At 33.8% G+C, this 25,636-nt stretch overlaps 2 protein-coding genes across 5 annotated transcripts; one reads left to right on the forward strand and one right to left on the reverse strand.

The window, feature by feature from the left end:
• Positions 1–3: 3 nt before the first annotated feature.
• Positions 4–7,816, reverse strand: LOC100248606 (probable plastid-lipid-associated protein 14, chloroplastic). 3 transcript variants are annotated; one of them, XM_010664680.3, is made up of 14 exons: positions 7,672–7,816; positions 5,855–6,236; positions 5,720–5,763; positions 4,985–5,063; positions 4,770–4,886; positions 4,192–4,374; positions 4,011–4,097; positions 3,471–3,577; positions 3,284–3,371; positions 2,853–2,933; positions 2,687–2,763; positions 1,607–1,742; positions 832–894; positions 4–746 (listed from the first exon to the last, which is right to left on the reverse strand). In XM_010664680.3, the coding sequence occupies exons 2-14, from the start codon at positions 6,167–6,169 to the stop codon at positions 111–113; spliced, it is 2,013 nt and encodes a 670-aa protein (XP_010662982.1). In that variant the 5' UTR covers positions 6,170–6,236; positions 7,672–7,816; the 3' UTR covers positions 4–110. The 3 variants fall into 3 exon arrangements, with proteins under 3 accessions (XP_010662982.1, XP_010662983.1, XP_059589843.1); XM_010664681.2 differs by having other exon boundaries at positions 5,855–7,141; positions 7,672–7,815; XM_059733860.1 differs by having other exon boundaries at positions 5,855–7,815.
• Positions 7,817–12,954: 5,138 nt separating this feature from the next.
• Positions 12,955–24,160, forward strand: LOC100265790 (uncharacterized). 2 transcript variants are annotated; one of them, XM_010664675.3, is made up of 6 exons: positions 12,955–13,809; positions 18,679–19,699; positions 20,416–21,775; positions 21,868–21,927; positions 22,020–22,100; positions 23,367–24,160. In XM_010664675.3, exons 1-6 carry the CDS (start codon positions 13,251–13,253, stop codon positions 24,027–24,029), a joined length of 3,744 nt encoding a protein of 1,247 aa, XP_010662977.1. In that variant the 5' UTR covers positions 12,955–13,250; the 3' UTR covers positions 24,030–24,160. The 2 variants fall into 2 exon arrangements, with proteins under 2 accessions (XP_010662977.1, XP_010662980.1); XM_010664678.3 differs by lacking the exon at positions 12,955–13,809 and adding an exon at positions 16,969–17,115.
• Positions 24,161–25,636: the final 1,476 nt, after the last annotated feature.

Here is a 25,636-nt window from a genome sequence, read left to right on the forward strand (position 1 = left end):
CAATTTTCCCTAGAAACAATCAGAAATTTTTTATTAGCAGAGATTATACAAAATCAAATGGTACAACGGAACCAATAAACAGAATGAATCTTTTATCTACAGCGCTTTTTTCATTCACAAGACCTTGTGAAGAGGAGTGCTGATCCACTCACCCCACGAAGGACCAGCAGCCTGGGGTCTAAATACGTTCCGCAAACAATCTTCGACAGATCAAAGATTTCGGGTGGGACTTGTGTCCTAACTTCTCGGACTACGGTTTTGGCAATGTCGACGTTGGTACTCAATGGGTCATCGAGACTCATTGTCAGCTCAACGTCATGTGGGGTGAATTTGGCCACTGGGAGAGTCGACGGGAACTCCTTAAAGGGGATTGCTTTCCTCCATTTCCTACCTGAGAATTTTCGGATTACAGAATTTTGGGAAGTTGATGAGGGGGAAGGGAACTTTCCTGTGGTTTTATCTTCCTTGAGATACAGTCGTCTCCCGGCTGTTAATCTGAACATGGCATTCACTTGCAGTTTGCCAGTCGTCCCTGACTTGTCATGGGGCCAATTTTGGTTTACCATGACTGTGAAACCGATGTCTGAAGTCAACGAGAGGTTGGTGTTGAGGGTTGATGTTCGTGAGACGGTTAGGTGGACATCGCCGATGAGGACTCGAGCGGAAGGCTGGCGGAGGGTGAGACCTATGTGCCGCCCAGTAGAGTATAGTAACCGCCATTTTCCGGGCAGCAATTCCAGCCAATTCTGTGCGTTGAGAACGAGAATGGGAATTAGAATAGATCAAGGTAGAAAGGAAATCGGGGATGGGAAATAAGAGATGATGAATTACCCTTGGTTTTGAGTAAGGATTCAGCATCTCCATTAATTCGATGAAATGCGCCAGCCTAGTCCGCTAAAACATGGAAAAAAAAATATAAATACCAGAATCAGTAAAACTCGTATCGCAGAAATAGAATGGACAAGACATTTTTTACGGACTTCGGCACATCAGCTAATAAATATAATTTTACTTTTATTTAGGGCAACTCGTATTTTTTGGACACCTTTAAGCTTTCACTCTTAAAAAGACCCGATTAATCCAAAACTGATTCAAGGATAAGAGAAACACTCCTTTAAATCCGAAGTCATTTTGGAAAGGTTAGAAATTCTTTATAATATTATGAAACCATTTCTTACAAAAAGTTAGGTGTTCAATAATTTTCTTTTTTTTAAAAAAAAAAAAAAAACCACTTTTAAAGTACCAAACAATCTCTTGAACTTCCAAAAGTTTTTAAAGTATGTTTGATGGTATTTTTATTCAAAATATTCTTAATAAAAGTATTTTCTCTAAAAATGTTAAATGGAATCATGATCTAAAATAAAATTTTATTTAACATTATTAATATTCACACAATGATAATTCTCTATAAAAATATTTCCAAATGAAACATTTCAGACAAAAAAAAACCATTTTTATGGAATCAATTGCCTTATAAATCAGTTTGAGTTTTCCAGGCGATGTAGGTAGAATCAAAGGGGGAAGAGCTCCCATCTATTTTTAACAAGAGATGAAAATAGAAGCAGAAAATATACTTTGGTTTTTGGAATAGAAATGACAGAAATACCTGGGGTAGGCGATAAATGTATTCCTCCGAAATTCTAACTGCTGTAGAACCAAGACCCCATCTGATAATATCCATGGATGGGCTGACTCGCCATCTTGGTCCACACAGAAATGGGTGTCTTAAAGCGTCTAAACAACTGTTAAGCAGTTAAGCAAGGATTAGAATATATGGTTCACCACTTCTTTCACCTAAATGCAATTCTCTAATCACCTTGGTTAGGAAAACAAATACATAAATTAATATTAAAAATACAGAATTCATTTCTTATATATATATATACTTTTTCAGTGATCTGAATGCTCATTGAAGTCTTTCTAATTTTAACCACAAGTAGAGTGAGGTTACCATAAAATTTAAGGGAGAATGCAAGGGAAAAAAATAAAGACGAAAAAGAAAAAAATGATGGAAAATAAAAAATAATTTTAAAAATAATAAATTATTTTTGTATACTATTTCAAACTCATGTAACTTATTATTTTTTTATATAAAGATTAAATGATTTAAAAAAGTATAAATTTCTAAATAATTTTAATTATATTTTTTATTTTTTTATTTTTTGCATTTTCAATAGTAAAACTAAATACAAGAAAATCATTTTTCTTATCATTTTTTTTTTGTTCTTATAGTCCTAACATTTTTTTTTTCCTTGATACTTTCCTAAAACTAAATATAGCAATATTGTTTTGTCATTGATCCAGATAACAATCTTTCAATATCATAAGAAGCTGGAATGTAAGAAGATAACCATATATCATGACTAAACATATGCATTGTGTCTAAATCTTCAAAATTAGCACAAGCATAAATGGCCACATAAAGGCCCCGAGCTCTCTAGCTCAACGGTAGTGTGACCTCTAACAAGGAACCGAGGTCCTAAGTTTGAGCCTAGTTGATATTTATGGTGTTAAGTAGAGGATGGGATGGGGCATATCACCCAGGATTTGCCTCACCAGCAAATCCATTCTATATAATTGTTGTTTCTTTTTTTAGAATGTACCAGAAACTTATTTGGCAATTGTTGGTTACCAAATCAATGCTGAAAATGAAGTTTCTAACTTTAATATGTAACTGATAGGATACCTTATTCTCTTTGAAGATTTAGTGGCAAGCAGTGAAGATAGAAGATTCCAACCTGCACCCCAATTCCTATCTAGTATCTGCACAAAAGGAGGGATGTCACTAGATCTTCACTCAAGGCGGGAGCACCAAAACTGCTATGATTTGTATTTTTGGAACATATACTAACCTGCAGCCCAGCATTTCCGGATGAGGAATTCCTATTGAGGATTTGCAACAAAAACTCCCGCAAGCACGAAGGATCATTTCCCTAGACTCACAAGTAAACAGGAGATTAGTATTATAAACAAAAGGAAATTTCCTTAAAACTGAATTTTTGTCACATATGACCATCAATCCATCAAACAAGCCTTTTCTCGTCAATATAGACATAACAAATTTTGCCATGGAAATCTAGGCAGAAATTTAATGTCTGCTGCGACTGATATATTGAGGGTTTTCAAAGTGCTTGGAAGCTGTACAACTGGTCAAATGAGTGACAATGACTTTATGGTGAGTTTAACATATGACATAAAATACATATAACAAAGATGGAAGGATCTGTTGGTTCCAGCAGCATCATTTGTCAGGGGAATGATTAGAAGGCTTGGCATATAATACCTTGGTGAGGAATGATTTGAACTTTGCAAAGATTGTAGGATCCATCAGTTCCCGCAACACCATTTTTGCCATCATGAAGCCAACACATCTTGCATCAATAAAGAAACAGAATGAGGTCCGGAAAATAGCCATCTAATATCATAAAACACATTTAGATCTCATCACAGTTTGTTTTTACACACCATACCTCATGTCAAATGCTATCATCATTTGTCGTCTCTCCATGTTGCTGTCCAGGGTGCTACTATTCTGACTGCTCTCATAAAAATCAGCAGCATTTCCAAGTATCCCTACCTGATATGGTGAATTTTAGATATGTACAGTCCAACCAATCCAAACCCTCAGACATATGCCAAGACAGGCTTACAGCACACAACTCCTGGGCATTGTAAAAAGTCGTAATCCTAGTTCTAGTATTCTCTTGATGCCATCTACTGGAAATTTTGTTAGTTTGTATAAATCTTTCACAGGAGGGAAGTTGGAATAAATTTGCGGCATCATGTTTCCACATGAAGCATGATTCAATTAAACTATGGGATCACCTTCATCAGAGCTGTAAGACAATAAGTCCTAAATATGACACTGCTCAGAAAAATTTGTGGCCATGTTGAGTACCAATGCTTCCTAACACTATTAAACCCCATGCATAAAGAACATGCTAATATGCTATACGTAGAAAATAGGTATATCAATTTTGGATATGATAAAGAACAAAAACCATACTTACTTTAATATGTCTATCCACCGGACAAATATGCACATTCTCTAGCCTTAGCTCTGTATGGGCAAGTCCATGGCTGTGCAAGTAATTAACCTGAGGTGGATAAACAACAGAGGCATTATTGCTCCGTCAATTTCTGCATAGCAAATACCAAGCAGTTATGGTCTTGTAAAGTTAAAAAACATACTCCAATCAATAGATCCCTCATCAAAATTCGTATAAGACGCAGTTGTCGAGACACAGCAGGTCCTCCAACTGTGTCATCTCCCACTCTCCTAACAGACTCCTCATCCAGTGCAAGAGTGGCTTCTAAGGTTGGAAGCCAATCCGAAAGTTGAAGCCAATGCCTTAAAGAAAAACTACCATGATACTGCAGAAGGAATAAAATGTAAAAATATTAAACTATTTCTCACAGATGTACCCAGTGATATCCTGGAAAATAAGAAGGCTTAAGAAGAGACAAAAATAACACGGACTAGAAGAAATCCCTGTCTATGAATGCACAGAGATAGGACCGCCCTGTTATTTAAAAAATCCCTGGTTTAATGAATCTTGTTGACCAACCAAGTTATGAAATATATTAAACAAGGCAGATCCACAAATTCTTTGTAGAACAACAAAATGATATGTTTGATCATCCAATCACACCATGTTTCAACCCAGAAAGATTCTGGTCATGCCAAACCCCTTGATTGCCCACCATCTTTGCGCTGTGACTACATGAGTGGAAGCATAAGAATTAGTCTTACTAAGAGAGGGACCTACCCCGTGAACCAGGGTAAATGAGCCACCATCCCCAATCATTGGTGAAGGGACATAGCCATGAACTTGCATGGAGTATGAATGGTACATCAGTCTACGACGTACTAGCCTCTTTAATACCTGTAGCACATTTCAATAGAGATATATGAGTGAAAGAAATCTACAAAAAATAACCAGATCAGCATAAATCTTTAACATGAAATGTACTATTTACAAACCTCTATGGCACGTTTCCCTCTACGCTTAGCTTGAGCACTTATGAGTTGCCTAAGCACAACCCTTGTGTCATTCAGAGGGCTGCAAGTCCATGATTCCAAACATTAAGCTTTAATCTCTTCAGCAACATTTTATAAGTGTTTTTGGATGTCACTTAGAATTTGAAGGTTCCCTCATATTTTACATAAAGTTTCAAATTCAAATTCCATAAGCCATAATGGACCAACAAAAGATCATGGGAATAATCCACCAAGCTAATGGTGTTACATGGTTTCATGAAATAAGCAGGGGCTATTTGGTAGTGGGAAAGAGAATTGTTTTCTATTTCAGAAAAAAAGGATACAAATGACACAGGACGTGCCTAGGGACATGTTTTTAAAAACATTTCCTAAAAATGGATCATTTTAGAAGATGTCAAAATGATATTTTTCATATTTGCAAGTACTTTTTAACAGTTAAAAGCAATGAAAAGAAAAAAAAAATCAAACATGTTCCCTTTTTTCATTTCCAAAAATGAGAACATTTTTCAAAAATTCATTTTCATTTCCACCATCAAATGGACCCACAATGTCTTAACATGTTATAATCATTTATGAAATACCTATCATTGTTTATAAGCTCGATTATAGATTATCGATTTCTACCTTAGAATGATATGAAAAACAAAATGGAACAACAAAATATCCATGCCACATTCAAATGTGCCCTATCTAAATTAAACAATAATTTGAACTAACCTTTGTGAATCTTTCACTGTGGCTTCAAAAACTACCTCATCTGCCTACAATAATGTTCAAACAAATTAGATCATTAAAAAAATTAAAATAATCCCTAGAACTAACCATATCTACACACTTTAAAGTTTTACATACCCGTCCTCCAAGGCCAACACTAACGCGATCACTGATTTTAAAATCAGAGATCTTGAATTTAATAACATGCTCCAATTCTTCCTCTACCAAGACTGAACTAACACTTTGAACATTATCTTCTGATTCCATTGGCAATGTGGATTTTCTTGACAACGAACACCTTACTCTCCAGCATTTCTGCTGTAATGAACTGTGCTTCCTTTGGTTCAAGGAAGTACCTGAAGATCTGAGCAGTCTTGTTGATGAATTTTTACTATAATACCCTACTCCAACGCTTTCCAAACTCAATTTCAATCCAGTCCCACATAAAGCCATTGATTTGAGCTCTAAACATTAAAAAAACAACAATCTAGTCGAGTTTCATCTGCCTCTTCAGTTACCTCTGTTTATTTTCCATGGAACAAAAAGGAAATTATAAAAATAAGATAAGATAATCTAAATCTAGCATTTTTTGCTATTTCAGTCTCCAGTTGTAACATATTCAAAGCATAGTCCACCATTTGATCACTGAAACAGTGGCTGAAAGAAAGAAAAAGAACAAGAAACAAAACAACCAAATCATATGTTTCCTGTAGTTTGACTCTGAAATTCAACTCAAACAAGCCTAATTAGGTTTGGTTGAGTGTAGGATTTAGTTGTCCCAGGTAGCAGAGGACTGAAAGATCAAGCACTCAAAATACTAACATCTTACATGCTTCCTCATCCTCATCTGTTTACTAGCTGAGAGAAACAAGGGAGAAAAGAGAATGAAAAATATAAATAATATTCTTCTGTTGAGTTAGACTCAGACGAGTGAAAACTCTTAGCTTTCTCATGTCTCCAAAAATGAAACCTAAACCTCAAAAGTTTAAATCTCCTTTTATCCCCTGCATTTCTTCATCTGTTTGGTTGCCAAGAAAGCATACTTAGAAAACACAAACTTTGTGTTTTCTGCTATTACAAATCAACCGAGTCAATTTGTTGAATTATACCGAGCATGGTGAAACAAAAGAACAAAAAGAAAATACAATCTTAGAACTTGTTTGAATTATGCGGAGCTTAAAAGAATAAAATGTTAAAGAAATATAATCCATTTCTTAGTTTTCTCAGCAATCAAGTGGAAATGAGAAGTAAAACATTGAATAAGAAGTCACAATTCAGCCACCAAACATGCGGAGAAGATCTCCTTTTCCCCCTACATTTCCTCAGCCGATTGGTTTCTGACAATAAAAATTTTTAAAAATGGAGTCTCCATGTTTTCCGCTATTCAAATTTGATCAATCCAAATAGTTTGAGCTATGTTCAACTCTGCCAAGACCATGACAACATAAAATAAATCAATAAAATCGGATAAGTAGAATTAAACAAGTAAAATTATGATCAATTTCCGTCGTTCCAAGTAAAAATTTACAATAAGAAGTCATAGCTCAGCCAATCTCCTTTTTCCCCGATATTTCCTCAGCCGTTTAGATTCTGATATGAAAATCCAGGCTAGTAGTCTGAATTAGGCTCAACTCAAACTAAATTTCCTCCATTTACAGAGGACAAAACAAATAATGAACCAAATTTTCAAAAGAGGTTCTAACTTATCTTCCATCGGTTTCTTAGAAACCAAACGGAAACAGGAAGTTTCAATTCGAGTTTTCATGTTGTCCGCTATTTCAATTGTAGCCGATCCAAATAGCGAAATATGCTCAGCTCAGCGAAGACCATTAAAAACATTAAATGGATCAAGAAAATCAAAGAACTAAGATCACAACTTATTTTCCACCGTTTTCTGGACAGCCAAACGGAAATGAGAAGTTAGAAATCCGAAAACGAAAAATTCAGAGACTCACCAGATATTGAAGAGATTCGAATAGAAAATGAAACGAAGAAAAGAAGAAAACGAGAGGTGTTTATAGAGAGGAAGCGTGTGAGAGAAGCGTGCGAGAGAATGGCGGAAGCGTTTCCCCATGGGTTTTTCACATGTCCACGTCCGCCTCTGCAAAAATCTTTGTGTTAAAGACACCGGCTGTGTTTGAGTTTTGTGTGACGGGCAAAAAGATTGAGTCAAACAGTCAAAGCTCTTGACTAATTTAATGACGTGGATTGAAATTATTGGCTGTTGTGAAGGGTAATTGGAGATTTTGGTGTGTCAGGGGAAAAAGGATCTTATGATTGTGTTTTTAAGAAAGAGACTGACCGAAGGCCCTGTAAGACTGAAAAATATGTCTCGGTGCACCCTATTGGAAATAAAATGGAAACATGGTCAACATTTATAAAATTCAAATTTAATTTAAATTAATTAAAAATATAATATTAAAATATTTTAGGGAAAGGGTGTTTTGTATGAAAAAAGCCACAAACTAAGAACGAGTTTATAAAATACATATTTTAAACGGCTATCTAAAATTAATTAGTATTGAATATATTTTTTTATCAAAGATATATCATTTAGGTATTGTCCTATTATTTTTTACTATTTTATATATTATATTTAATCGGTGAGTACATAAAATTTGAATAATTTTTAAAATATTTTTTATTTTATAATTAAAAATAAAATAAAAATATTTGAGTGTATGAAGATATAATTTTTTTTAATATTTTAATGATATAACTAATTTAACATCAAAGTACATTAATGAGGCGTTGAATCAGATGATGATAAAATTATCCTTTTTTTCAATCATATATATGCAATGAGTAGAATATTAGTGAAATTATGCAAATATAAAAAAAAAATGAGGAATAAGAAATGAAGAGATATTACATACAACAATTTGTAAGGATTTAATAACGTCTATGTCTACTCCCTCTATCTTGTCACTATCTTAAGAGTTTTCTCAACTAAAGCTCTTCAATGCCTTGTATTATTGAATTTCTAAGTTCTAATGGACCTTTGCATTAACAAAAAAGTATTTCTCCACCCCCTAGAGAGTGAGTTTCTGGAGTGCAATTATATTATTTATTTATAAATTGTGTTTATATATAAATTGTGTTTATTTTAAATATTTTAAAAGTAAAAAAATTAAAAAATATATAAAAATAAGTAAATAAATGGGGCGAGCCGAGTATGAAAACTTCTTATACCCGCTCCCATCCTGTTTAAATTTTTTTTCTTTTTGTTGGCAAGGATGAGAATTGATTTAAATAAATGAAACAGTTGGAATGAGTGTGATTTTCCCAAACCCATGTCGTTGTCATCCTTATTAATGAGAATGGATAAGTTTGGATGTCAAATATTTGTCGGAACTTAAAAAGGTTGAATGGGTAATAAATATAATTTTAATGGATTTGTTAAACTTTAAATGCACTAAAAGTCAAGTTCAATAGGTTTTGAAATCAAACTAGTTGTTAGAAGTAAATTTCTTAGAACCGATGTCTACTTGATGATCCACATATTAGTCGTTAGAGCATATAGAGAAGACGGATGTGGAAGTTTGGTCGTCATTCACATGCCAAATAGTCGCTTAGGTGGATGTCCTTATGACATCCAATGGCTAAAAAATCAATTCCTAGGGCAAGAGGTAGTCTAGGTGACTGTCCACTGGACTTCCAATATCCAAAATCCCGTAAACAAAGCATCTATACGTCCACCTTCACGTTCACTTGTGTTCTTATAAAAATAAAATGACTATTTTGAGAGATTTTGAGCTACTTCTAATTTCTAATAAAATTCTTGGAGGCTTAACCAATTTTTTTGAGAACATTTTTAAACTTAGGTGGTATTTATTTTTTTACTGAATAGAAAAAGACAAAATATTTAACTTTTTATATTCGGATAAAAGTAACTTGTTGACATCATCTAATATAACTAAAGAAAATTTGTTATCAATAAGTTCCATTTAATTATATTGGATGAAGTCAACAGATGACTTTTAATTGAATAGAAAAAGTCAAATATTTTAATTTTTTCTATTAAACCAAAAAATAAACACCACGTTAGGCTTTTTTGGTTAAGTTGAAAATCAATTTTATAGAAACTTAAAAATTTTCATGAAAAAATTTTAGGCCAATGATATTTCTTACGCTATATAGCTTAAAAACATTCATAAAATAATTTTCTATTATCTAAAACAAGAAAATAGGAAAACATGTTTAATAATTATAAAATATAAAACAATTTTCTATTATTAAAAATAAAAATATGGTGTCACGGGATAAACATTTTTTAGTTGGTTTTAATTATTTTTCACTTGTTTTTTTAGGGCTATTTTAAAAAATAATTATATTGATATGAAAAATGATTAAAAATAAAGTACTGCATATAAAAATTATTTATAAAAACATTTTAAATATAAAAAACACATTAAAAACATTTTAGATTTCTAACCAGATATTTGTTTTATAAAACATTAAAAAACTGTTTTTCATAATTGTTTTAAAAAACAACTACGAAATACTCATAAACTCTTTTTGCATCTTCCCAATGAATCTTGCAATTTGTTTCTTACATGAGACTTACGAAATATAAAAAAGATAAAGCTTGTTATCCATAGTATGAACTTGAATAATAAGCACATTATTATCATTTAACCTTGACTTTGTTATAGTTTCAATTGAGATTACCAACCCCATCAACTACTAATTTATTTGTTTTTATGAATGTCTTATTGAATTTACCATTGAATTGTGGGATTAATTGTTATGGTTAATTTTTTTCAATTTGAGAAATTAAAAAAATGAAATGCTAACATTTTAGTTTTTAAATGTAATTAAAATTATTGGTTGTTAAGTGTTTATTTAGACAAGTGTGAGGCATGTTTTGGACCTCTAATTAGATAAATTTTATTTGAATGGTTGATTGTTGATAGTTGATATATTTCAATTTTAATGTACTATAAGGGTTTAAAATTTGAAAAAAAAAAAACGTAGTAAATTCCTTTTTGGTGTAAATTATGTGATTTTCAATGTTTTTTTTTTTTTTTTTGCATTTTTTGAACAAGAAATCTACAAAAAAAAATTGTAATATTTTATTTATTTATTTGGAAAATAGATTAGTTATCAAACAAAAATAATAACTATGTGCGATCAAATATCTATTCCAATTTTGAAAGATTTGTTTTAAATTAATTTTTTTATAAGAATACTAAAGAAATTTTTAGATCTAATTGTTTTTTTGGAAATAAAAGATAAAAAGAAAAAAAAAACAAAAAACAAAAAAAAAAAACCCAAATCTATATTAGTTATACTCACTTTTCTTCTTGAAAAATTTATCAATTTATTGTAACTTCATTTTGTAATTAGACAACAAGAAATCAAGACGGCTTCATTTATTTTGAAGTCAATAATCAATAAAAGTTTTAAAAATCAAATTGAGTTTTTTAGTGAGAAATCATATTTGAGTATCGTAGAAGTTAAAAATAAAAAATATAAAAGAGAGAATTAGGTGATGTTTGTTTTTTTATTGAAAAAAACCAAAATATTTTGTTTTTGTTTTTGCTTTCATTCAAATAAAAGTAACATATTAATATCATCGATCAACATTGCTAAATCGAACCTATTCAACCAAAAAACAAACATTACCCGACATTCCATAATTTTTTCATAAAGTAAATTTGTTGGTATTCGATAAAAATAATGTATTTTTTTACTAGCTTCCTCAAATAATGAATGTGTCTACAATAAGATGTGTCTGATGGTTTTTTCGGACACACATAATAGATTAAGTTGTGAAGAAACCTGTTTGTTGATAAGGTCTCATCGTTTGTGAGTTGAATATCAACGAAGTCAGAAATTTAGAACCAAACCCGAGAATACTGCTTGGATAATTCATCCACAAAATTGTTTAAAAATAAGTAATAAATTAAAATTAAACGAATCTAAAATGTATTAAATCTCAAAACATTTTGCCCATTAAAAATTAAAAACAACAAACAAAAACATTTCAAGTTGCCAAATAGATAGGAAAAGAACTCCAAACTAGAAAAATAACCAAATTTTGGAATTAATCCATGAATGAAAAATTCAGTACATTTCAATACTATTGTCTTTGTCATTCTATAGAAATTTTACTCTAAAGTTAAAAAACAAAACACCATGTAATTCAATTTAATCATGTCACACCCACAATCCAAATCACTGATTTGTCTTTTTGGTCTCCATCCTTTTTTGGTCCCCTAATAGAGGTGATGATTATTAGAGATAAATTGACAAATATTATTATGGAAATTAGAACCTATATCAACATTGTCATATATTCCAAATCTTAAGTAGGCATTAAATTACATTTTGTTTCATAAATTTATCGAAAAAAGAAGGAAAAAAAGAAAAGAAAAAAAAAGGGGATATATAGAGAAATATTAATATGGAAATTATATTAATAAAAATAAAAATCATATTCCTAACTAGGCTATAATTTAATATATATGAAAAGAACTATAACTTTCGTTTAATGATGAGAAAATCATATTGAACAAATTAGGAAATACACAAAAATAAATTTCACAATCAAACATTAATATATCTTACAAATTATTTTATATTATTTTCAAGAACAAAATAACATGTGATATATTTATTTTCAAAATCGAAATCATTTGTATGCTACATCAATACAAAATCCAATATTTGTACACATCTAACTTCATAAAAGAATTTGTAAAATCTGATCCAATTTATTGTAACCGATTAATTAATATATCGGTTAACTGTATTTTGAAACATGAAAAAAATTCATTGGCAAATAAAAGTATGGATTTATAAAATATTTATAAAATTATTTTTAATAATTTTCATATTGTAAAATAAAAAATAAAAAATATTTATCTATCATGGGCAGTTCGATAAATTTGACTTAATGACTTAAAATTACTTAATATTTTAATTTAAATAATAAAACATGTTGGTTATGTCCGATAAAATAACTTAATACTACTTAAAATCAAAATGAACTTAAACCATTAAATTTAAAAAAAATTATATTTTCAAAATCTAAAATAAATTAGGGTATAATATTGGATTGTTATAAGGGTTTTAGCACAATCATAAACTATTTTATATTGTGGTAGTCTTATTAGTAATTAAATGGACAATTAACATCAAAGTAAATATTTGATGATTTATTTATTTGTTTATATTGATTTTGTATGAATTTAGGAGAATTAATTGGAAAAGGGCAATTTGGTCATAAAAGAGGAATTTATCTCCAAGTCGTCCCCGAGTCGCATTAATTTCCATAAACAAAAAACCGAGCCTTAACTCAACTCATTTTCCCTCTCTCCCTTTCTCTGCAAATTCACTCACTCTTCCCATTTTCTTCCTCACCGTCCACCCCAAATCCTTCGGCTACCTGTAATTTCCCACTATTTCGATCCCAATTTGGTAAATTCACCTCACCTCCCCGGCGATTCCTTCCTCCGGCGGCCATTTCCAGTTCCGGCGAGTTCGTGTTGTTTGAGATTAGGGTTAGGGTTAAGGTTTGGAGTTCGATATGCCGCGGAGTTCTCGGCACAAATCTCACAGAGAGAGCAAGCATAGTTCGAGAGATTACTCGGATTCGGAGAAGGAGAAAGATACGAGTTTGAAGGATCGGAAGGGGAGGGAGGATGGTGGCACTAGGGTTTTGAAGGATTCGGCATCCGGCGAGAAGCGGAAGCACGCCGCGAAGTCTCCGGAGAGCAAAGATTTAAACGGGCAATTTGTGGAGGAGTCCGGTGCGTCGAAGCGGCGGAAAGATAGGGTTAGCGACGGCGTAAATGATCGGTGGACTGGCGGCGAGGAGGAGTCTCAGAAGTCAAAGGATTCGAAGAGCAGGAGGAGGGATGAGAGCGGTGGGAAGGTGGAGTCGAAGCACAGAGATTCGAGTCGAAAGGAGGGGAGAGGAGCTGGACTGGAGAGGGAGAAGAAGGGAAAAGAAGGAAAAATTGAGACTTTAGGTGAAAATGTGGTGGAATTGGATGGTGTGGATAGCGAAAGGAGTAGGAAGCAGGGGTCTAAATCAGGCGGTTTGGAGGAAGAGCGTGTGGCCAGGAAAATGGCTGAAAATACTGGTAAGGTATATTAATTGAGTGTTTGTTAGCTATGCATTATTGCAGTTACTATTTTTCTGCTAAGTAGTATTTGTTTTGTGGATGTTCACAACTATCAATCTGGTGTTACTTGAGAGTAGAATGTGCAATGTGAGTTGGAGCCACCACTCGCTGAGGGCCTGGGTGTTTTCTGTGCTCTTTTTGGAGGGCTTGCTGTAGGTGCTCCTTGTATATGTCCTGTGTGCGTTGGTGTACTTTGCTTCTTTTTCTAATATATATATATATATACATCCCTTTACCTATATAACAAAAAGAGAACAATTACAGGAGTGAATGAGTTTGAATTAATTAGTTTAGTTTTTTGCCGATGAATTCTGTGATTTCTTTGGGTTGTAATATTAAGTTTTGGTATTTGGCGTGGGGAGAAAGTAGCGGCAAGTCTTAAACAGGGCCTGCCTTAAATAGAAGGTGTGGGGGATTTGTCATGATGATGGCATAGTTTCAATTAGTAGTGTGATGGTCAGGTGTTTTTTTGTGTAAGAATGGATTCAGAAGAATTGGTAACATGTTTTAGGTATTCTTCAAGGAGAATAGTTACAGTAGTGGATAAGGAGTTCAGCATTTTGCCCATAGCATTTATCAGTTCTTTAGTAGATGATATGGTTAACTTTTAGAATTTGAAGTGGGAGTGTGGAGGGGAGATAAATTGTGGTCTAGCTTAAACAGATGGTATCAATGATTGATTTATCATAATGGTAGCATTGTTCAATCTAATAGTATGAATGTTCAGTGGGCTTTTGTGCAATAATGGATTAGGAGGAGTCAGGAACGCTTTTTTTTTGCATAGATACAAGCATGTATAAGTTTCTAAAAGCAGTTTAGTCTTTTGCACATATATTTTGTCATTTTGTGAGTGACAGGGTTAACCATGGTTGTTAATTTATAAAACATATCATGCATCGTTTTTTTATTTTTCTATATTGTGTGTCGTAAGTTTATATATATATATATATAGTATGCAAACATGTATATATGTATTGGAAGTATAAAGTATAGAGTAATATATAACCATTTTCGTGAAAGATAGTAGGATTTAAAGAGTTAAATTATGTCATGTATATGGGAACATTAAATACTAGAGTTTTGAAAATTCAATTTAACAAAATATGCATTTAATGCATAGATTTATCATAGAATCCATAAAAATAAACTTGTTGAACTTTTAGGTATGATTTTTAGTTCCAAATTATAACTAGGCATATTTACTTATATGTGTTGTGGGTATATATATCTTTATGTGTCCTCTCCAAAGTTTCTACTTTTCATGCTTGTCATTATTTTTTCCACACTGAAAAGAAAAAGAAAATAAAAAAATTAATTTATAATGTAATTTTTTTTTTTCATTAATCATCATTATTTTCAATGTTAACATTCAAAATTTTCAAATAAAAATCCCTTAATATTTATTGTTAGAATGAATTTACTTAACTTCCAACATTGTCTTTGACAAGAAGAATGTAGTTTTTAATGTAGGATTATTTTACCTCTTTGACTCCCTTTTATGATAAATTTTTAACATTACCATTCATTTTAAAAAATTAATATAATAATTCTTTCAAAAAAAAAAAAAAAAAAGAATTTGATTTTTCTTAAAAAATATGAAAAATAGTTGAAGGTGTATGTATTATATTATTAGTATATCACATATTTTATGTCGTATATATATGTAGATGGATAGATAGATAGATATGCTTAATATAAGATATAAATTACAATACATACGATTTCGATTAAAAATGTATCGTATCATTGTATTTTAAGTTTTTAACAACTATGTTAGCTTTTAGCATGTGATATAGGAGAGACTTAAATGTGGGCTATATTAGATACATGGTGCAGGTTATTTGTCATTGTGGCATAGTTATTATCAGGTGGGTTTTGGTTGAGCAATTGGAAACATGTTTGATATATTCTGCAGCATGGACTGGAGATATTTGTCTTCCCCATTAAATTCACCTCTCTTCATACATAATATATATTTATTTCTGTGTTGGGGAAGAGCATGGTTAAATAGAGGTCTACTGGGTTGGTTGTAAGGATGTTCTATGTTCAAGTTCCTATGGAAAAGAAAGTTAGATAAGGAAATAACCTTTCAGACCTAGAATATGAGAGAGTTCTATATCAAATAGGTTTGTAGTATTATTTATTTAATTTATCCATTTTTGATGAATAAATACAAATCGCCTATCAAAAAAGAAAAAAAAAACCAATTTATGCTTGGGTTAGGTGCCTCCATATCTCCTGAATTTGATAGTTAGTAATTAATGCCATGCCAGCAAGTCATGTGATTACTTAAAGTGAGTTATTGGTGAACCAGGAAGAGTATCAGATCAAGTCAATTTGTGTTGTTTTATCTAAACAGCATGAGTTGAATGCTTATCTATTGTTATCTAGGAAATGCCAACTAAGGTAACATATTCTATTAGGATTTTTTTTTTTAAAACATTATTTATTTATTTATTTTTTATTTTTATTTAACATCGGGGTTTATTTGAAAACTAGGTATAGTTTTCTCTTTGATTGATTTTGTAAACTGGTTAGCTACCAAGTAAGGGATAGGCTTGTTGCCTTGTTGTTTTTGTTCTTTTGTTCCCTGGTATACTCCGTGTATACTCTTTAGCCTCTTTGGCTTTTAATGAAATTTTCCTTTACCTATCAAAAAAAAATCTTTTTCCCTTTTGTGTTTTTCCCTTTTGTATGAAAGCACTTCTTGGTCACAATCAGAGGAATGTGAATTGTTACTTGTTGTAAGATTCCAACAACACCCTTGATTCCTTAGATTTGGACTCAAGTACGGTTGGTTGGGAATGGTGAAAATCTGTGCTCCCCCTTTTCTGCTTTTGTACTTTGCCCCAATTTTTTTTCTTTATCTTCATTGGTTTCTCCATTTATGATCCCATGTTTGAAGCTCACTTAGGGCTTTTGATCTCAATGAAATTTCTCTTCTTTAGTTGGTTTGTTCTCCTATTTCTTCCTAACAAAATATTTACTCATAAAAGGGAATGTTTTATTGACTGTCTCACCAACTTAATCACTTTGTTTTCATTGATTTAAATACAGTTATCACCTCTATTTTCTAGGTTTGGGAAGAATTTCCTCTTACACACCTCTGGAAGAATTGGCTTACTTGATGTTTAGATATGGAGGCTTACATACCAGAGGTGCAGTTACCATAGCATATTGAGGTTTGAGTCATTAGCACACTTCTCTCATAAAAGCTAAGTATGGTGGAACTTTTGAAACCAGAACAGAAAAATGATGCAAAAGGTATTATGCTGATCAAGTTGTACATTGACCCAACAATTTTTTCAAAATAGCAAGTTCTTTTTTCTTGTTGGTAAATGGGAAGCACAGGTCATAGATAGGCATGACACTGGTTAGGTTATGAGTTTTAGACCAACTTTTTGAATTTTCTGGAATTCAATAATCTGTTTTAGCTTCATCATTACTTATCAAAAAAAAAAAAAAAAAAATCTGTTTTAGCTTCATCATTCAGTGTCTTGTTTGTTTTTCAATTAGATCCTCACTGGTCAACAAACCTTGTGATTGTCTGTGTAGCTCTTTTCTTCCACTTGAAGGTCTCACCAGTTTGGATTTGACGATTTGTATCCTGGCTTGTTCTACATTCAAGATCCATCATGTCTATTATATCTCGCTGGCATTTTATCACACTGCTCATTTGATTATATCATCATTGTTCTATCATTTGTTTTAACAGTTTTCTCAACACGTGACTTTCATACCATTATTGTGTGTTGTTTCTTTCTGTTGCCTTACTTGTTACTGTATTTGTAGTTTGCACATGTTATTTAAGTAGTTTCTTATTGTTGCTTTTTTGTTGTGCCACCAAATATGATTGTTGTCAATTTTTTCATCTTAAACCAATTAAAGTTTAGGAAGAAACCACAATTTATACTGACATATTTCTTTAAACCAGAATATGGATGGCAGTTCATTGCACGAGTGGTTGCTTTTGTTTTGAACATGATGGTAGTTCAACTTTCGTTCTTAATGTTTTGGCAATAACCCTTCACTGTTGTGACTGACTGAAGATCAAATTGTCAGGTGAAGCTTGGTTGAGTTTGAGGGTAGGATGAAACAGTGTGGCGCTATAACTATATCATTTATATCACGACATAGGAGAATTCTGAGAGCTTTAAAACATGAATGCTATACCTTTTACTTAAGAGTTACTTTTGGAAGATTGAACTTTGGGTTCACAGATTGCTAATATATCCGTTTTAGTACTCCTAAGTCAATCAGGATTAGATTAATGACTAGTCTCTGGTTTGCTTGTTAAGTCTACTTCAGACTTTCTTTGACTGATTTGAGTAGGAGCATTGATCTTGATTATTACCTGTAAAATTTTCTGCTCTAATGTGTTTGAACTAGTTCTATGGACTATGTAAGAAAAATATGATATTAGATTAGTGTCTCATTTGGATAAAAAATCTTCAGTGGCAATTGTGATGTGATGGTGGCCTTTGATGGGATGTGAGGTACTCAACATGGTGTAGAAGGAAAATGTTTATGTTTGTCTGTGTGTCTTTGTGCACTTAATTTGACGAATCAGCATACTTCACTTGTGTGTGCTTGTATGTACACTTGATTTAGATGATTCAACATATTGTCTGTGTGTGTATGTGTGCACATTAATTGGGATGGTTTAATATATTTCTGAAATGGGACTATAAAGCTTTGTGGAATTCTGTTTGAAGTACTGTATGAGGATGGGTGCCTATAAAAAAAACTGTATGAGGAAGAGCTTTTGCAATCTTAGCTTTTCATGCTAAAATTCAAGTTTACATCTTGATCCATGTCTTGTTGCAGAGTTGAATTTACAGGATGAGTTGCGAAATCCTGAACCAGATAATCAACTTGAGAGACGAATTAGGAAGAGGAGAGATGGCTCTGGTGATTGGGATAAGCATCAAGACAATATCAGAGACTTTAGTGATAGACAGTTATCCTCCAGGGATGATACTGCCATTGATGGAAGATACAAGGATGAGAAGTATACAGACAAATACCCAGAAGACTTGGACAGGGACAACAGGCATAGAGATGACAAGCAGAGAGATGAGCGCCTTGTAAGAGATCGTACTAGCAGGCTGGATGATAAGCACTTAAGAGATGACAAGGAGACTGTAGAAATTCAACAGAAGAAATCTGAGCCTCCCGACAGTGACCGTAATCGAGACCGAAATAGGGACCGGGATCATGAGAAGGAGCGAGAGCGTGACTATGATCGAGATTGGGACAGAGACCGGGACCGAGACCGAGACCATGATCGTGATCGAGACCGGGATCGGGAGCGGGAGCGAGATCGGGATCGGGAGAGAGATCGGGATCGGGAGCGAGATCGGGATCGGGAGCGAGATCGAGATAGAGACCGAGATCGTGAGCGAGATAGAGACCGGGATCGGGAGCGAGACCGTGATCGGGAGCGTGATAGAGACCGTGACCGGGATCGGGAACGAGATCGAGACCATCATAGGGACCGGGACCGGGACCGAGACCTAGACCAGGGACGAGAGCGAGACAGAAACCGAGATTGGGACCGTGACGGTCATCGTGACCGTGATCATAGTTCACATCTTGATGACCGAAGTAGCAAGTACAAAGATGACAGAGGAAAGAAAAAGTCTCCTGATGATTATGAGGAGCATAGTATTACTAAATCCAGAAGTGCTAAGGGTAACTATTCTGACATGGAAAAGAAATCATGGAGCAGTAGTAAAGTGGAGTCAGATGCTGATAGGGGAAGGTCTCATTCACGTCCAGCTCAAGTAGATACTACAGCCCGAAGGGCCTCCCCTGGCTCCAGTTCACAGGTCATGGATGAAAACAGGTATTCCTTTGTATTATTTTTTTATCCTCAGTCAACCTTTTAAAAAAGAATTACAGATGATGTTTATAGAAATTTTAAATTTGATGTCTTCACTGCCTAAATTCTATGTTTATAATGTGATTTTGGCCTCTGTGAACTTTTAAAATTAAATTTTACATTAGGTTACTAGGTCTTTCCCAATTTCCAAACAAGGGTTTCACTATCTTGGATTGCTTTTCTGACTTGTTTGGGTCAATGCATTCATGCATCACATGTGCTGTGCTACTATTTTCTAATACATAACAGAATTAGTGAAGTGCATTGAGGATAAGAAAGAGATACTTGGTTATTGTAAAATGAAAAGAGATTCTCAGTTCATTTTCTCTTTGGGTGGCTTAATGAGCATGTTTCTGGTCAATGTATATACCATTTTTTCCACTGTCATGCATTCATTGACTCAAATTATCTCATGTTGAGAAATTGTATTTATGGGAATCATTCTGTTGGTGCAACAGCATCACTGTTTCAATGCTGATTTTGTTGTTCCAAAGTGCAGAATTGAAAGGTCATGAGATTATCCAAAATCTGGTTTTATGTGAATTAAGATAAGCAATAATCTGAATTTATGTGTTAATTTGTTTAGGTTTAGAAAAAAATGAGTGGATACGTGATGTGATCTTATTCTCTTGTCAATGAGTTGATTCCAGTAACCATTTGTTTCATATTTCTCAATACAGGTATATAAAACAAGAAGATATCAAGTACAAAGATTTTGTGACAGACCATGCAACTCCAATGAGAGAGGTAACTGGTGCTTCTGGGGCACAAGACAGAGTTTCCAAGTACCGATCCATTGAGAAACCCTTTAAACTGGATGACAGCAATTTGGGTGCCTTATCAGTTGAAAGGTCTTTAAGTTCTAAGGCATCACCTGTGGGCTTGATGGATAGATCTCCATCAACAACGAGTAGATACATGAATAGAGCTGGAGTGAGGCGGAGTCTTGACATTGAAGAAACAGGACGTAGGAGCACAGGTTCTAATGATGCAAGAGAGAGTTCTGTTAATGAGGATAGATTAAGTCGGGATTTAACTTCTGACAAGCTTCTGGCAGATGAATCTTCGCAAGCAGATTCACCCGCATACAATAGAACCAGTCAGAGCAACCCATCTTTAATTCCTCCATTACTTGCTTTCAGGGGTGGAGTTGAGAGTCCTTTTCTGGAAGAGGGCAGTAGGATTAACTCAAGCACCCGTTACAAGAGGGGTGGTGAGCCCAATGTTGTAAGAGGGCACGGAAATGCTTGGAAGGGTGTCCCAAACTGGTCTTCACCAGTACCAAATGGTTTCATTCCTTTTCAACATGGGCCACCTCATGCAGGTTTCCAAGCATTGATGCCACAGTTTCCTTCACCTATTTTTGGTGTTAGACCTTCTATGGAAATAAATCATGCTGGGATTCCTTATCATATCCCTGATGCTGATAGGTTTCCTGCTCATTTACGCCCACTTGGGTGGCAGAATATGGTGGATGGTCCTGGTATCTCTCATTTGCCTGGATGGGATGGAAATAATGTTGTCTTTAGGGATGAACCTCAGATGTATGGGGGACCTGACTGGGACCAGAATAGACATTCCACAAATGGTCGGGGATGGGAACTTGGTGCAGATATGTGGAAGGGACAAAATGGTGCTTCACATCCAGAGCTGTCCTCAACATCCCAGAAAGAGGATTATCCTGTGAAGTCCATGGCAGATGAACTGCTGGCAGGGCCAGCATTGCAGAGGTCTCAGAGTGAAAGTAACTATCATGGAGTTCTGGCAAAAAGTGTTGAAATAAAAAGGTCCAGTGACAGCACTCCAGCAAAAGAAACTTCTAGGTCTCTACCTAACACTGTTAATGAGAAGATGCCTGAACTGTCTCAATCATCAACTGATGATGATGATGCCACTCATTTTAGCCTAGCTTATCTTTCTACACTTGACATTTCGACAGAACTTGCTCATACTGAGTTGTATAATCAGTGTACAAGCCTATTGAATAAGAAAGCAAATCCAGCTGCCAATGAAGACATTTCTAAACATGTAAAATTAGAGGTAGAGGGTCCTAAGCCAAATTTAAATCTTTTTTTTTTCCCTCTCAAATTATACAGTTATAATTATTAATCATCTTTTTTTAAATGTGACAGGATGGTGTTAGAGCAGGTCCAGCCGCCAATGATGACCTTTCTAAACATGTAAAATTAGAGGTAGGGGGTCCTAAGCAAAACTTAAATCTTTTTTTTTTCCTCTCAAATTATATGGTTATAGTTATTAATTTTCATTTGTTTTAATGTGACAGGATGGTGCGAGAGCAGGTCTAAAGCTCAACACCTTGACAACAAGTCCTCTTTTTCCTGCAATAAATGACTCCATTTATAAGGTATATTGACATGACGGTTGAAGATGATAGGCTTTAGTTATACTATGAAGTCTTGTCTCAGATTGCTTTATATTGTGTAGACTTGAAATTAGCAAATTTTTTTCCTAGGAACAAATAAATGGTAGAAACTCACTTCTGCAGCAGTCAGTTTGAAGAAAAATAAAGGGAAAAAACAGAATATTTTATGGTTTGTTTGGCAACGTTTTTGAGAACAGTTCCCAAAAAGAAGTTTTTTAAACAGTTTTCAGGGACAAAATTCTATTTGAAGACTGAATTACAAAAGAAGTTTTTTTGGGATATGCTTGGTTCCTAGAACATTTGAAGGAAAATGCAAGGGAAAGAAAATAGAGAGGAAAAGTAAAAGGAAAGAAAAAGTGAAGGAAAATAAAAAATAAATTTTAAATTAATAAAATATTTTTGTATGCTATTTAAAACTTATTTCACTTATTTTTCCTTTTTCATGGTGAAACCAAACATAAGAAAATATTTTTCCTTAGCATTTTTTTTCTTCCCTTAGCACATAAATATAGCCTTGGTTTATTTTCCATGAAGGTAACGTGCGCTTATGTATAATGCTAAATTTCTTAAAGTATTTTCCATAATATCAAATTTTTCTCAGAATATTCTACAATAGACACCTCAAACATCCCAAACTTGTCTTCGAACAAATTTTTAAAATTTGTTTTCAGTTAAAAGTTGTCAAAGCTATTCTCTTAGTTAGAGAACCATTTTTTATTTTATGGGCTCTTAGATACTCCCTGTATGCTTTGTGGCGTCTAGCCTTTTTTAATGCAATCTTGTTTACTTATCAAAAAAAAAAAAAAAAAAAAATTTTATGGGCTCTTAGTTGTGCAGATATATTGGATACTCTGTAGTTGAGTTCTTATTATGCAATCAGAATTTTTATTGTGTAGCATCAGTTGATCATTTAATCCTTTCCTTCCTTCTTACTCTTAGCCTAGGTTGGAGACCACATCATGGTATTTGTATCCTATATTTAATCAACCTGCAAACCAAGTATATTAACAATGTGTAATCCTTTTTTTACTTGTTTGTGAAGAAAGAACATTTATAATTTTAACAGAATCTGTTTCCTTGATTCAGTGCTGACAGAAACTCTTCTTATGTTGGGTTTTTTTGAACTGGTCAGTTGTGGATTATGTGAAGTATGGATTTCTCAAATTGATTATGAAATCTGTCAGTTGAGTGCAAGTTGATGAATCATTTATGTCATTTGTTTTTCTGAAAGTGATTGTTGGCATGCAGAGAGCCATGGACCTGTACAAGAAGCAGAGTACAGAGATAAGAACGAGGCCCATTGCAGCAGTTTCTGATCAAGAGATGGTAGAAACAAATGTCCCTCTTTCTGATGAGGTAAAAGCAGAGGAGCCTGTCCCTTCTCCTGACCAAGAAACATCAAAGGAGATGATTCAAACATTCACTCAGAAAAAGGCAGAGGAACCTGTAGCAGTTGCTGGTCATGAGATACATGAGGAGCTAGCCTCTGCTCCCAGCCATGAAGTGCAGTCTGAAGAGGCAGCGGATGCAGATGGGCCAATACCTATGGTGATGGATGAAATGGCTCAGGAGCCAGAGAAACCAGTGGATGGGGATGGATGCTTCCCATCTCTTGGAAATTCATCTCAAACAGCTCTGGCCACAGCCATGTCGTCCGATGATAATGATGTGAAGGGTCTTAGCAAGACTGATGCCGGTGGTGATGATGTGAAGGGTGCCAGCAAAAGCGACGACAACCATTCTGCAGATGATGTTGATGAAATTCAGGCTGCGTCGGGTCATGCAATGAGTGTTCCCTCTTTTTGTCCAGATGGTTCCCCAAAGGCATGTGAGGCTTTGATGCCAGAGTCAAATGAGTCTGAGTCGGTAATTTTGAGTCGGATACATCATTCTCCTGAAAGTACACATTGAGACGATTTCTATATCCATGTTTTTAAGTTATTCTTGCTCTTTCATATTTTTGTTGCCTTTTTCCTCTTAATAAAAGGGAATAAAGAAGATCATCCCATTGGGTTCCTGAGTTCGGAATCTTCAGCCCTCTACTTCTTCTCTGATTTTTTTTCTACCGTTTTCTTGGTCCCCAAACACCATCAGCAATGTGGGTTCCAGTGATGTTGGCCAACTATGCCAGGCCTTCACCTGGATATCAGGAGTTCATTTCCTATGCATTGGATGGGGAATTTTTAGAGGTGTCTTGAGTGAAGCCAATGTGGTTTGGTGGAGGAGAAGTCAAAATAATCCTTGGAAAATGACCTTTTATGAAGTCTGAACTTTTTTTTTCTTAAATAAAAAATACCTTTTATAATTTTTTTTATACCCATTTCACATTATAAAACACTTTCTATAACATAATATATGAGATATTTTTTTATCTCATATTTATAATTTTATTTTGTGAAATATTTTGGGTCTTCGACTCCAAAACATTGAACATGGAAAGGTAAAAGTATGTGAATATTAAATTGTGACTTTGATATCGATAAAATGTTTTTTTATACCAGAAATGTTTCTAGAAAAACCCACAATTCAACTTTAAGAGTGTGTTTGACCGTGATTATAGGAAGTGTTTCTGATATTTAAATTATTTTTTTTTATCTTTGAAGTGTTAAAATGACTAAAAACGCTTCTAATAATCACGGTCAAATAGGCTTTAAATCATTTTTTAAAATTAAATTCAATGTTTGCAAAAATATTCAATTTGTTGACTTTTGATTGACTATTACAATTTTTTTTTTAATTTTTTTTATCCAATTGTTTCATGTACGACTTGTGTGTAATATATAGAAATTACGAGAGGTATGAAGTAGTGGAATCAGGCATTCTGCACTGTGATTAGGGATCATGACTATGCAGCAGAATACATTCCAAAAATACACAGAGAATCACAATAGTTAAGGAGGTAAATCCGCTTGCTGAAGGTGTTAACCTGAAGGATGTGTTTTCCTTTCTTTCCTGTCCCACGTCCCACGCACCATGATCAAGAAAGTTACATAAATTGTAGAATAGGTTGTCAAAACTGAAAAAGGACTGGGTAGAGAGCTGAATCAGAATTCAGACAAACATATAAATTCTTTGTGCTGGTGGGTATATAATTTCTTTCTTTGTTTCTTTGCTCTTGTTAAGATTCCACAGGAGATGAGGGATAAGTTTCTTAGAGTGGAAGACATGAAGAAGGATGATAAAAATAATGACCACTCAGACCCTTCTTTTGATCTTGAGTCATTAAAAAAGGCTGTACAAAAATGCAGAGAAAATAGAGAGCGTTTAATGAGACAGAAACCTCTCGAGAAGGGATTTCTGGAAGAAGAACCTCAGACACAGATGGGAATCAGCGATGATGAAGAAAAGGAGAGAATTAGGAGACGTAATATTGGGCTCATCGTTCAATTGGAATGGGAGAAGTTGGAAATGGAGAAGAAACGGAGGATGCAGCAGATTGGAGTCGGCCATGAAGAAGAAGAAGAGGAGCTAGGAAAAACGGAGACTTCCCCAAGATTGCAAGACTCGAAACATTCTAA

The sequence above is a fragment of the Vitis vinifera genome, chromosome 16 (assembly GCF_030704535.1).
Source record: "Vitis vinifera cultivar Pinot Noir 40024 chromosome 16, ASM3070453v1".
Lineage (NCBI taxonomy): Eukaryota > Viridiplantae > Streptophyta > Magnoliopsida > Vitales > Vitaceae > Vitis > Vitis vinifera.